This window comes from Carlito syrichta, unplaced genomic scaffold, assembly GCF_000164805.1.
Source record: "Carlito syrichta isolate Samal-C Ts95f unplaced genomic scaffold, Tarsius_syrichta-2.0.1 Scaffold307206, whole genome shotgun sequence".
Taxonomy (NCBI): domain Eukaryota; kingdom Metazoa; phylum Chordata; class Mammalia; order Primates; family Tarsiidae; genus Carlito; species Carlito syrichta.
Window position 1 is genome coordinate 175,276 of NW_007251302.1, and position 14,786 is coordinate 190,061.

At 39.9% G+C, this 14,786-nt stretch overlaps 1 protein-coding gene across 3 annotated transcripts in view; it reads right to left on the bottom strand.

Annotated features, from left to right (window-relative positions):
* The window catches only part of LOC103266501 (T-cell receptor gamma chain C region 1), a 70,718-nt gene extending 69,251 nt beyond the window's left edge, over positions 1-1,467 (bottom strand). Inside the window, exons 1-2 of one of the 3 annotated variants that reach the window (XM_008064140.1) lie at positions 1,422-1,467; positions 1,012-1,314 (exon numbers count right to left, since the gene is read on the bottom strand). In XM_008064140.1, the coding sequence (XP_008062331.1) occupies positions 1,012-1,314; positions 1,422-1,467 (349 nt within the window). Of the gene's footprint in view, positions 1-990; positions 1,315-1,421 lie in introns of all 3 variants that reach the window. The other 2 variants (XM_008064141.1, XM_008064139.1) reach the window with 2 other exon arrangements.
* Positions 1,468-14,786: the final 13,319 nt, after the last annotated feature.

Genomic DNA, 14,786 nt, shown 5'->3' on the forward strand with positions numbered 1-14,786 from the left:
ACATGTGGTGGTGTCTTGGTGAGTGGCATTCATTATTGTTGTTGCATGTTTTTGTGTGCCATCATGAGAATGTTGGTACTTGAATTAGAGCAATAAACAAACATTAAATGTCTTGTTAAATTCGGCAAGAGTGAAAGTGAAATCAGGGACATGCGAGTCCAAATTTATGGGGATAATGCTATGAAGAAAACGGCAGTGTATAAATAGATTAAAGGTTTTTCTGAGAGAACAGAAAGCATCTCTGATGAAGAGAGGTCAAGACGGCCAGTAACAAGCAGAACTAATGAAAACATTGCAAAAATGTGTTGAACTGTGTTTCAAAATTGTCAGCTGACCATGAGAAGCATAGCAGACCAAATAAACATCAATGGAGAAACAGGAAAATCTTAACTGAAAATCCTGGCATGAGAAAGATGTGTGCAAAAATGGTCCCGAAGGAGCTCTTGCATCACGACAATGCACCAGCTCACACTGCACTGCCTATAAGGGAGTTTGGGGCAGTAAACAAATAACTGTATTGGAATACCCCTCCTACTCACCTGATTTGGCCCTCAGTGACTTTTTTCTTTACCTGAAGACAAAGGAACTATTGAAAGAAAGACATTTCAATGACATTTAAGACATCAAGGGGGATACAACACAGCTCTGATGGCCATTCCAGAAAAAGAGTTCCAAAATTGCTCTGACAGGTGGAAGAGGTGCTGGTGTTGGTGCATAGCTTCCCAAGGTGCATACTTCGAAGGTGACCATAGTGGTATTCAGCAATGAGGTAGGTAGCACTTTTTCTAGGATGAGTTCATGAACTGTATACTTATGCAAAGCTTCCTATATTAAAAAAATGATAGAATTTAGCAACTTGACACAGTCATCACATGAACATTTATCTAAAAGACTGTATAAAATGGTGGTGATTGTGGTTTCCCAATTCAAAATAATGACTAAAGACCCAATGAACATTTATTGAAGGAGAAGGCTCTAACTGTCTGCTACTGTGCGCCTTCCAGAAAGCACAATAGTATGTGGCTGCATCTTGTTTCTCCACATTGTGAATGGTGAGGGTAGACGTAGAAGTTTCAGGTCTCCTTTCAATCTCAAATTTGTTGGATGCAACGCCTGTTTCCCTTTTGACAGTGTTGTTAGTTAAAATGTACATCAGGAGTTGTATGGCTTGCTCTGGCCTTTCCTGATACCAATATATGGACGTTGTAGAAATGGGTACTCCAGACACCACACATTCCAGACGGGCTGTTTTTGACAGCGTTTTAGTACTGGAAAGTTGAGGTTGTTCTAGGTGATCTGCACCAGTCACACACACTGAGGGAAAAAAAAGAAAGGGAATAAATAAATCTAAAACTTGGAACTTACAACAATAAAAATAGAGAATATCAGCCAAACGTAATTAGGGGAGTAAAACAACTTACAAGCCCCAAGGACTGCCAGAATCGATGCTTGAAGCAGTGACAGCATGTCTGCAGGGACTGCACTGTTGCCTGGAATCACCACTGAGAAGCTTTAGATCACTGTGGCTTGGCTGAGTCCACCAAGTCAAACTCCCCATAGGCGAGGCCGAAATGGAGCCTCCTGCCTCACTGTGAAAGGGTGTCCTCACCACCTGTTAGCACATCCTCTGTGTGAAGACAGTTCTGCAAGTTCTGCCGCCTGAGATCAGACCACATAGCACAGACAGCCACCTTAGAACTCTGACATGACTCATTGATACTAACAGTACTCATTAAGCTCCCGCCATGTGCAAGGCATTGCTGAGTTCTTTGGGAATAAAGATGCAATGATATGGCACCTAAGAGAGCTCTCTAACTAGGTGGTGACCTGACTTAAGGCATGACCTTGATCTTCTCCCTTTTTGCTCACTACCTTTTGGAGAACAAATCCTCAGTATCCCCAATGAGTTGTCAGGCCAGCGTTGGTGGTGGTTGGGCTGTACTATCCATCACTGGCCCACGGAGAACTTACCTCCAAACTGCTGGAGAGACAGTTCATGGTTGGCTAAGTTCTGCCCAGCTGTCCACACAGCCTGCAGCATGGAATCCTAGTGACCACCTTTACAGTCTGAACAGTCCTTTCCTGTTTGTTTGCTTTTGTTTAAAGTTCAGGTATATGTCCCTTATCTCAATTAACTGAACAATGTACAAGGAGGGGACCCCCAAAACAAACATTAAATGTCTTGTTAAACCCTGAAATTTTATTTTGGAAGGCAGGCCCCTTGTAGTACAGGCTTCCCTCACTAGGTAAGTGGTCTAGGAACCCATTGGAATCAGAATAACAGCTGGCTTTGTGAGAGGCTGAGCTTTTTTGAAGTGAAGGTTTTTTGAAGATTCTTTCAACCTGTTTGTTCGTTTCATGATAGGTGATTTACCAGCGCACCTGCCCACACCACCCTGAGGTTCAGCTGTTGTGGACCCAAAACTGCATGATCCCCATACCCCACCCTCCCTATGCACCCAATCTTGCTCCAAGCGACTTTGTTGCCCCAGATGAAAAAAGTCCTCCAAGGGAAACGTGTTGCCAATGTGGAAGAGGTGAAGCAAAAAACAGCAGAAGCACTAAAAGACATCAAAATCGACAAGTTCAAAAACTGTTTCAATCAATGGGAAAAGTGTCTCGATAGGTGTGTTGCATCAAATGGAGAGTGCATCAATAGAGAGTTGAAGGCAACTGAAGTTTAAACATGTAAGAATAAATAGATACTTTTAAAATAAATAAATTCTGTTTTTTTGTGTCTCCTCTCGTACATTCCACCTTTCCTCACTAACTCCCGTTCATCGCTTTGGACTCAGCTCAGAAAGCTGCAAAAAGCTTTCCTCACCCAGAAGTCAGCCATGGAGGTGCTTCCAACTGCTTTCTCACAGCGCCACCTAGTGTCTTCCTCTCTCCTAGCACCTCCTGCCCAAGCCTTCGCCTGTTTGCTCGTTACTGACCACATGAGCATCCCCAGGGGAGGGAGATCACGTCTTATTCACCTTTCTATTCCCAGGTGTTTATTGAACACATGAAACAGTGAAGGAATGAGTGTATGACATTCTGATGTCAATGAAGCATCACCATTGAAAACGCAACTTTTTAAGAGTTATCAAGCAGCGGACACTTTCTGAGTACCTTCAATGTATCAAGTGCTTTGTAACTGTTATTCTATTTAAGTCCATAAATTTAGTATACTCTTCACAGGGCCCTACTAGAAACCAGTAAGGAAATGGCCCAAAATTTAATAGCTTGTGGGTGACAGATTTTAAATTAATTCTGTCTGCAGAGCCCATGCTCTTTGAATACCTCTCTGCTTCTGTTTTCTCATCTACTGAGAATAAAACCAGAACCTATTTTACTGGGTGTTGTGAAGAATAAGTACATTAGCCCAAGTGTTCAGAACAGTGCCCGACATACAGCAAACCCTCTAAAAATGATGATGATTCTTGTTGTACTCTACCATGCTGCCTTTTGTACACTTGGCCACGCCACCTGCAGCAAAGCACCAGCCATGCTCTTGTCTTTCTGAATCCTTCATTCAGAGACAGACTACCTAAGAGGCTCCCCAAAACAAGTGACAATGACAGCGAAAGAACTTTTTTTCTTAGAAATAAAAGTTGGAGAGTCAGGGGATGATTATCCTAATGATGAGATCACTCAGGAAAGATATAATCTTGGCCTCTCAATGTTTCCCCAAGGGATTTCCATGCAGAAAGGAGCGAGTCTATCACCCCATAGGTTGAAACCAAAATCAGGTGGTGTATATAGTTCAAAGAAATAAAAAAGTGGACATTGCTATTTTTTCTATTTTGGAGATGAGAAAACTAACAAAGAAGGCCACAGAGTTCATAAAGAGTAAAGCAGAAATTAATGAAGAGGGAAGACAGAGGTTTACGATGGTGAAGTTTCACCACAATGAGAGTCTCCTCTTGCTGAAATGACTTTGTTCTGTAAGGAAGTGAGTGAGGGGCCTTCTGCCCTTATTGGCAACGCCCGGATAATCACCAGTTCACAGAATTCACTCTTCTTTGGAGTCAGGCACTGAGAGAGTGTCAGAAAGCAGAAAGGGCATCTCCTCTCCAGGCCCATTGGGTTTTATCAGCACAGTGGGGAAGATGGAGTAAAGGAGCAATCAAATAGAACACACTTAAGTTTCAGGTCCTTCCCTGCCTTCTCTTTCTCACACACGCTGGGAGGTCTTAGCCTTGACTTAGGCCTTCAGTAGAGGGGGATGGGGGGAGCTGGGGTGGGGGCGGTGCTGGGCTTTTTCAATAGCAAGGTATGTCTTTTTTTTTTGAGTTGGAGTCCCACTCTGTCGCCCAGACTGGAGTGCAGTGGCCACTCCCGGCCACCGCAGCCTCAACCTGCTGGGCTCTGGCGATTCTTCTGCCTCAGCCTTCCAAGCAAGGTATGTCTTCATTAAAATTTCTAGCCCAAAAACAGAAGTTGAGAGAGACAGACATTGGTGAAGGAATCTGAGGCATTTCCTTCCGAATTATTTGGACTTTACATTTATTTATCATTTTTATTGATGTCATAAAGTCCATAAACCTTGAATCTTCCATTGAAAAGGCGTTTATATTCAGCTTAGATTTCAAAAAGCTTTTTTTTTTTCTTTTTCTGCAAAGAGCAGCAGAGAATTTTCTTGTTCAGTGCTGGAGGACCAGTAACACTGGTTCTCTTTTTTCCCTCAGCTTTTTCTATTAAATAAGTTCACTATTTTATATAAAGGTGGTATACACATTGATATCTTATTTGTATGACTTTGTTTTGATATAGAGTCATAGTCACATCATTTAGCAGCCATTTGGCTAAACCCCCTCTTTTGTCAGAAGAGAAAACAATAGTCCAGAGACGCTGGAGACTCACCCGTATTCCACAGTGGGGTGGCATTCAGAGAGAAGGCAGGCAAAAGCCTAATGGTCTCAGTCAGGGTTTATTGCATCATCCTGCTGAGACGATTGTCCACTAGCATTAGTTTCTGTGCCCAGTAGTGCTGTGTGCTATGCTTATGGCTGCCGCTACTGCAAAATGATAGCAGTCCTGGGGCAAGAATTTGGAAGCTGGAAACAGGTAGGCTTCTCAGTTTTTCAGCCACTTTGTGGTAAATCTCCAGAGACTTCTCCACTCTGGAAATCTTTTGCAAAGTATTATATATGTGCATTCTTCAGAGGAAAGAACAAGATTCCTAAATTAGTCTCTAACAGCACTGCCCGATAGAAATAAATGTGAGTCACCGATGTGAGGCACAACTTAAGTTTTTCTAGTTTCTGCACTAAAAAAGTAAAAAGGAACAGGTAGAATTAGTTTTAGTGCTATTGTTATTGAGCCCGAGATATCCAAATACAATCATTTCAAAGTTTGATCAATATAAGCTATTATTTAGACTTTTTAAATATTTAGTCTTCAACATAATATTTTTAGACTACTCGACCTGTCTCAGTTTGGATTACTGCACTAGGTACACCTCCCATGCTCAGTCATCACATGGGGCTGGTGGTGTCTGGAATGAACAGCAATGGTTGTGCTCCAAATGCTTCAGAGAGGCTAAACTACAGGATCTTTTAAAAGGTCCCTCCGGAGAAGATAGTTCCCTGAGTCTGCACGGACTAATGTTGGTCCCTCCTTAGCTTTATGTCCTTATCTAGTAGGAGAGGGAGGGGATATCTGGGAGAGGCTGGCATGCTGAGGGACATGGAATAGGGCTTTTCTACTTCCATGTCCCAGGAAAATCCGAGAGACAGAATGAGTGAAAATGTGCAAAGCCTGGACAGATCTGGAGAAAGAGTCCTTCTGGCACAGGGGCTAGGGAGGCATAGCTGTGCAGGTTCCAGGCAGCTCAGTACACTGTCTCTTCCCAAACTCTAGTTTCAGCACCGACAGGACACAGTGGCCACCATCCTTGGCCTCTTTGACTTCTGATTGTATCCGCTTTCAGGACTGAATCCCACTGCAGATCCTATTTGAACATGCCCCGCTGGAGGAGACTTTGGGCTCCTGCTGCTGGTATAAGTCGATGGAGCTGTCCCTAGTGTTTACAAAGCACTGAAGGATGACCGAGCTTCTCCTACACCCCTGAGAGTAGGCAGGTTGCTCCCATCTCATGAGCCACTTGTCAGCTGCTAGAGGGACAGCAGTGAGGAAGGGATGGCCCAAAGTTCCTAGCCTCTCCACAGGTTCTTAAGGGGAAGACTTACCTGAAACAGGAGAGTCTAAAGGCAGGTGGGGTGGTCCACGATGACTCTGTGTCCTGACCAGGGGAGACAGGTGTCCAGAGTGACCTGTTTCAAACTGCTGGGAGGAGTCACACTTTCCTGGGCAGTAGAGGTCAAGTTAGGGCATGAACCACTGCTTCCCTGGTGGTGCGAGAAGGTAGCTGGTGAAGGAAATAGGAGAGGGTCAAAGGGACCCAGATGGAGGAAAGACAGAAGTCTGCCCACAAGTTGAAGGGAGGGATGATAAATAGCGTTTTGAGAAAGGCGTAAGGATTGTTGATGGAATAATAACAGCAACAACAGCAATCAACGGTTGGACACTCACTACACTTTAGCACTGCACTGGAGTTGGCTCAAGGACATTGTTTTATTAAATCCCAAAAATAGCTCTGTAGAATAAATGGATTATCTTCAGTTTAGAAATGAGAAAAGCAAGACTATTATTTTAAGTACCTTTTCCAAGACTGCATATCTAAAGAGAACTGGAGTTGGAATCTGAAGCCAGGCCTGGCTGGAGACAAACCTCCTGGTTCATTTAACCAATTTATGCTAATAAACCCATGTGTATTCTGCTGTTTTTAGAGGAAGAGACAAGCACAGAACAGCAATCCCTGCCAAACTCACACCCACCATCTGAGCTACCACTGGAGCGTGTCACCCAGAAGCTCCATCAGAAGGAGATTTCCAGTGCTCTATAGAAGTATGATAGCTGTGTAGTCTGGGCAAGTTATATCACCCTATTTTTCCTCATCTATAAAATGAGGCCTCTTGGGTTGCATGCAGAGTAAACAGAATGATGTAAGCAAGCATCAAGCACAATCCAAGAAAATGCTCAAGAAATGAGGGGTATTGCTTCACTAAGAAACAAGAAAGGCTACACTAAGTGACCTCTGCAGTCCACAGAAAATAGGAATTATAAGAAACAATACAGTTTTCAAGATCAAGGTGTGTGTGTGTGTGTGTGTGTGTGTGTGTGTGTGTGTGTGCACGTGCACACATGTCCATGTGCAGATCACCATGTGCTAGCACTATGTCCTCAGAAACAGTGAAGACAGGGCATTAGGAAGGATCTGCTAAGGAGCACATCCAAGCAAGGCTTGGAGGAATAGATATAGCCTTGATATCCACTTGACATCCAGCTGAAATGAAGGTTCGTTTTCGGTCATGCTAATGATACATGGGACTTCTACACAGTCAGACAAATGGCCTGAGGGGAAGGTGGTGGTCATGGAGGGAAAAAACAGTCTAGCTTGGGAAGGGAAGTTGTGGGTCCTTCATCTATCACAGCCAGACCCAGTTCCTGAGTTCCTCTTCTATGGTAAAGACTGAAAGTCACGATTCAAGTTTCCAGTGTCCTCGGATGCAGGCCTTTGGTGAGATGGTAGTCACACATAAAGTGAATGGACTATTTTGATAGAAGGATATTCTGGGACTATCATTTATACCTTCTGTAGAATCTAGCCCAGATGTGGAGACTGGTAAGTGGAAAACAAAGTGACAGCTGTGGGGAGGTCATCAGAGTCAAGGGACAGGTGGAAAGAGCTTCAATGTGGACAATGAACGATGGAAATGGGTGAATTGTTTGCTTTTGATTTTCTCATTTTCCAGATTGTCAGCAGCAAGAAAATATTATTTGGGGGAAAGAACTATGCATTACATGTTTTGAAAATAAATTTTATTTCATGTTGTAAGCATTCAAACCTCTCTCAAATGTTATCTTCATTGTTTTTATTCAGTTACTGCTTATCAAAGACTCAACAGCTGTTGGTAACAACCAGTCATAGATTTTAGTAGAATCTGTCCTAAATCTTCAGCCACACACTCTTTTAGGTGACATTTGCTTTCCTTTCCTCTACTTCTCTTCCTAGTATGCTGGGTCTGTGCTCTTCTCCAAATTTCATTTATAAGATCTATCTGCATAAATGAAACACACATTTAAAACAATAATAGGGGAAAATGCATGGGCAGGACACAGTGAAGAAGCATTACTGAAACACCAGAGGTTCAGTCAAAGTCCTATTGCTTGCTGCACAGAAAGCCAACCACTAGGATGAGTATTGCTAGAGAAGAAGGCTTTTTATTTTGATGATGTCAACCAGAGAGATAGGAGCCAAACCTCAAATCTGTCTCTCCCAACCAATTAAAATTAGGGGTGTATATACAGGGAATGCTAAAAAATGTATATACATTTTAAGAGATGTTAACTACATACTACTTTTCGAAGTTGAATTGAATTACATTAGCAATGTGTAGTATGACTTTCACTCAGTCGTGCTTCTGCCATTTTCTTTGTCCTGCCTGTTGCATGATGACGTTAGCATTCATTTGATTAGCGAATGCCAACTATTGAGTGAACGCCATACTTAAAATGTGTATGCACACAATGGAATATTATGCAGCCATAAAGAAGGACAAACATATGGACTTCGCAGCAACTTGGATGAATTTAGAATCTTTCATACTCAGTGATCTATCACAGAAACAAAGAACAGAGTACCATACGTTCTCACTCATAAGCAGACCTTGAACAATTATAATACTATAAGAAAGGGATTGTCAGTAGTGGGAAACTGCAAGGAGAGGGGGGGTACGATTAGTAATTGAGGGAAACTGCCAGGGGAGGGAGGGGCACACCTCATCAACAAGGGTACCGGCATAATAAACATTTGTATACCTAACCCTGAATTTTACCCCACTTTAAAATAAAAAAAAGAAAGAAAAGAATGTGCATACACATTTTTGCCACCTCTGATATAGTGTAGAAGGAATGAATTACATGCAGAAAAAACAGGAATTGGGGATAAGGAAGAGAAGGTGGTCAACAGGCAGCAGGTGGTTGGTTAGGCAATCTAGTGTCTCATTGTCTAGATGCAGTGATCTGGTAAGTTTCAGTCCCTTCATACCACCTGGGGCGGAGGGACCCGAGGATTAGTTTCCTGAAAAAGGAATCAGATAAGACAAATAACTTAAGTCAGCTAACTTTCAAGCTTTAACATTGGGAGGATCAATTTCTATGTTTATTCAAAAAAACCCCAAAACAACCGATAACTGTTCATTCTATGGGGAAGGCAGATCGGTTTCAGGAGTAGCCATGGTTTGTCCTCTTAGCCCACAAGTCGAGTTTGGAGGATTCTGATCATGAACTCCCTGTTATCCAGAAAAAGTGAAGTAAGGTGTCAGGTGAGGGAGGAGCACTTCCTCTTATCCCATGTCATTCAGTTGCTGTTGGAAACTAAACCCCTCTGGTGGAAGACCTCAGCCAGCCTGGGGAATGTTTCAGGGTGTGGGTGACAGCAGATTCAGACTCAGGCAGAACCTTTTGTGAAGATCCAGGGACTGAGGGCTGAACCTTTTCATGTAACCCTTGAATCTCTGGTGTTTTTTTCTCTTTATCTAAACCGGGACAACCCTTCTCTTGTCACTCTAATATCTGAGAACTAACCTAATTTGATTTCATCATTTTGTCATGTAGCATGAATTGGGTATGCACATGATGACAATTATTAGTAAAATGGATAAGCCTGGAACACCAAAAAGAGGAAAGTCACTGATGGATTTTGATGAAAGGACTGTGGGCAAAAGTTTCCTTCTTTCATTTCCAATTTGTGTCTGTATTACACTACAAAATAAAAGTTTTTCTTTTAGTATAATTAATGACTCTCTCTTTCAGATTGAGGTATAATTGACAAAAATTGTGTGTCTTCAAGGTATACAAGATGATTTTTTGGTACATGTACACATTTTGAAAAGATTATTACAATCACGCTAATTAATACATTCATCACCTCACATAGTTCCCATGGGGTGTGTGTGTGTGTGTGTGTGTGTGTGTGCACGCGCACACCTGCATATGTTTTGAGAACCCTCAATATCTACCATTTCAGCATATTTCCAGTATGCATACATTCTAAGTGTAGGCAACACGCTGTATATTACGTTAGTTCTCCAGAAGTTATTCATCATGTAACTGCAAGTCTGTACCCTTTGACCAACATCTCTCCATTTACACACTTCTAGTATAGCCATGGTTCATAGTTATAAATAAATAAATATACAGATACATTTATTCTTCAATAAAATAAAGTCAAGGAAATTTTGGGAGAAAAAAAGCAAGAAAATTTGCTTATCAATAACTAAGAATTATCATAAAGCTAAAATAATTAAGATACTGTGCTCTTGGCATAAGGACACACAAAATAGTGACTCAATCCCTTTTGTAAAGTTGAAGTTGTGCACACACAGCAACCCCACCTCTAGCTGTGTGTTCAGAGAAACTGGCAAAGGTACACGCAGACGTACATAGTGGAGACAGGAGGGCTTTGTGAGCCCATGTTAACTTCATTATCTCAAAGGCAGCATTGAATTGGGGGGCGAGGCAGGATGGATTAGTCAATTATTTGGGAAGAAACTGTCTCTCCACATTTAGACTTCTACCTTAGTCCATACACAGAAGGCAGACCAAAGATATAAATATACAAAACGAAACCTTCACGCTGTTGAGAGAATATAAATGAAGGCAGTGGTTTTCTCTGGGGAGAGAAGGAAAAGAATAAGGTTGGGAAAATATAGCCAGGGGCTTCTGCTACAACTGTAATATTTTATTCTTTAAATGTAAAAACTTTAAAGCAAACATGGCAGAATGTTAACATGTAACAAAACAGAAATGCACCTCAATGTTAATTTTCTTATTCTCCATAACTTTTTGTATGCCTGAAATGTTTCATTATTTTTAAAAGCTTAAATGTGAGAATAGTTATAATCATTCTGAAAGCAAAGCATAATGAGTTGGTTATAAAATGTTAAATATACAGTAAAAAGCATGGGAATGGAGAGAGATGGTTTTAAATCTTACATAAAATAGCATTTAATGAAAATAAAAAGCTAACAGTTTAGTATTAAAGTATATAAAAACAGTAATTCTCAAATTACAAGGAGCAATTCACACATATGCCATTCTGGTGAGAAAGTGTAATAGTGTATTAACAGTACATTAGTAAATATATAAAAGATCTGAACATAATTTTAAAATGTGATAGAATGACAAAATAGATATAGTAATTTACTCCCAACATATGAAGAGTTTTTTCACAGTTACAAAAAATATTTACTAAATTGACGGTATGCTAATAAAAAAAGAAAAACATCTAAAATGGAGAAAAAAAGTAGAAACAGATTTTAAAATGTGTGTATCCAAAGCTGCATTATAAAAATAATCTAAGAAGTAATAACTCACAGTTCTATAATTTTTTCATATGGTAAAGAAGAAATTTCAAAACTTGTGTTATGCATTTGAAGGGTTTCTTAGAAAGATCTCTAGAGCTATAAATTTCTCAATAAAGGGAAAATAGACTGAAAATCACGTATACAGCATCCAACCCAAAATGCTAGAAACAGACAAACAGTAAAACCAAAGACAGTAGAAGGAAGAAAACAATATGACCAGAAATTAATCAACTAGAAATTGAATAAATAATTATTAATTAGGTAGAAATCAAATAAACAAATTCAAATGTAACAAAACAGAAATGCACCTCAATGTTAATTTTCTTATTCTCCATAACTTTTTGTATGCCTGAAATGTTTCATTATTTTTAAAAGCTTAAATGTGAGAATAGTTATAATCATTCTGAAAGCAAAGCATAATGAGTTGGTTATAAAATGTTAAATATACAGTAACTGGTTCTTTGAAAGACTAATAAAATGGTCTAATTTCTGGCAAAATAGTTTTAAAAAATAGTAAGTATACAACTACCAGTATCAGAGTAAAGAAAATTGGGGATAATAATGCAGAAACACTTTTAAAATAATACAAATAAGTCAATTTGTGTCAATGCATTAAAAATACAAAACATTTGTAATGTTATACAAATACATGATAGATGAAATTTAATCAAGAAGAGAAGATGAAAGCCATAACTATCAATTAAATGCAATAATATTTCAAATATTACCTAGCACACACACAATGTCATCAGCATCCAAAATTTTTATAGTACAGTTCTACCAAATTTCAAGATTTTGATAACCACAATCATTTTTTTGGTGAGGGGGAACTAAGTTAAGGCTACTTGGTTGGAGGTGTTGGTGGGGGTGGGCACAAACAGTAGGAAGTAGGTCTAGCCATTAAAATCTGGGAGAAATTTAAATTGAGTGTTGCTGTAACAGAATGCCATAGCCTGGGGTATTTATAATGAATATAAATTGATTGACTCACAGTTCTGCAGGCTGGGAAGTCCAAGATTGAAGAGCTGGCATCAGGTGAGGGCCTTCTTGCTGTGTTATCCCATAGTGGAAGGGCAAAAAGAGAGATGGAGAGGATGAAGGGGTGGGAGAGGGAAGAGGGAAGAGAGGAGAGAGGAGTGATAACCACAATCCTTTAAAGATCTGAAAACAAAGAAATTTCTGTGACTCTTCAATTCAAAAAGAAGACAAAGACAGTATAAGACAGGACAATTGTGAGTCCATCTAATTAACCATAGATACAAAACTCTTAAGATATTCATGTCAGCCGGGCTTGGTGGCTCAGCCTGTAATCCCGCGCCTTTGGGAGGCTGAGGTGAGTGGATTGCCTGAGCCCGCGGGTTCAAGACCCACCTGGGCAGCAAGATCTCATCTCTACAATAAATAAAAAAAAATCAGCCGGGCGTGGTAGCACATGCATGTAATTCCGGCTATTTGGAAGGCTGAGGTGGAAGGATCGCCAGAGCCCAGCAGGTTGAGGCTGCAGTGGCCGGGAGCAGCCACTGCACTCCAGTCTGGGCGACAGAGTGAGACTCCAAATCCAAAAAAAAAAAAAAAAGACATTCATGTTTTACCTATAGTAAGACCAAGTAGAGGTTATCTTACCAATGCAAGGATAGTGTAAAACTAGATGATCTACACATTCAAAAAGATAAAAACATTGTATTGAAATTGTCATGTCAATAAAAGCAGAGAAAGTATGTAATCACTCAATACTGATTCATGATAAAACATAAATTCTAGTAAAATAGAAATTGAAATACAAATTTAATGAAAGGTATCTTCTTAAAACTTATAGTAAAACATAAGAAGCGTTGCCATTAAATTTGGGAATAAGAAAAGATGTTCATTATCTTTGCTAACATTCACAAAGTTCTGGAGAATCTGAAGAGCCTAAACTATGTAATAAGGTAAGAAAAGAAAAGAAAGAGGCAAAACTGCCTTGATTCACTGTTGATAGCAGTAGACATGTAAAGAATCCCAAACAAATTAGTATGATAAGGAAATTCAGCTCTTGCTTAATAGAATATCCAGGAAGTCAGTAGTATTTCTATATAATAGCAATAAGCCATAAGTAGATAATAAAAATGTTGTCATACACAATAGCAACAAAAAGTATAATATGTCCAGCAATGAGTCTGGCAAAACTATATGGAAGACCTTTTTAGGGAAAATGATAGAACTTTTCTAAGAAACACAAACTAAAATCAGAATAAATGGTAAGGAAGGAATTTTCCACACACATGAAGGAAAGATTCACTGTGGTGAAGCTCTTAAGGGTGAAACATTCAAGGCTTCCCATTTGAGATTGGGAGTAAGACATGATGTCACTCATGTTTACCTTTATTTAATATTGTGCTGGAAGTCTTAACCTAGTCATTAAGGGTACAAAAATGAGTAAAATTTATAAAGATTGTGAAGGAAGAAACAAAACTGCCTTTATTTGTACATGATATGATTATATATACAGAAACTCTTTTAAAAATCAATTAATATGATGAGAATGAATAAGATAATTGGGCAAGATTGCTGAATACAATGCACACCTACCCTCACAAAGTCTACTGCATTTCTCTCTACCATAACAAGGAAATATCAGAAGATGGAATTTAAAATTGCAACAAACCTGTTTCCCTCAGTAATCATGGTCGGTCCTCCAAAAAGACATAATACCTCCCTTTTCAGTCTTCATTTTATCTGGGTTCGTTTTATATCCTTAGACATGCCCCAATGTGGCAGCCACAACCCTTTTTCTGTGAGACTCTTCAATTTAAATATATATCATGCATTATCAGGTTTTCCAACCAAAATACCTTAATTTTAATGATTGATAAAAAGATAATCTGACACTCACTCTCGTTTAAGATATGACTGTGTCAAAGCTGAGGAGGAGTTGTGGAGAGGAACTTCAGCTAAAATTTTAAAACACAACTCTGGCTCAGGGCTGAACTTTGAAAGAAAGTGCAAGTAGATTCAATGGTTGGCTTATCTACGACAGTCACTGTTTTGCTACATTCTCACTCAAACCTATGGCACCATGGCTGGTTATGGAAAGGGAAATATCAGTGTGTCCAAACAATAACAAATCTGAAACAGGTTTGAATGTTATTGAAATGCAAAGTTTTCATTTCCACATTACTTCTGAGTGGTGAATAAACACCATTCACAGCCATGATCTCTGGATGGTGATAAATGATTTAAGACAACTAGCCTTCCCACAATGCTCTCCTAAATGTCTCTCTGTATAGATCAACCCTTGGAGAATTTGTCTGTCATAAGAAACAAAGTGAGCCGGGCTTGGTGGCTCAGCCTGTAATCCCGCACCTTTGGGAGGCTGAGGTGAGTGGATTG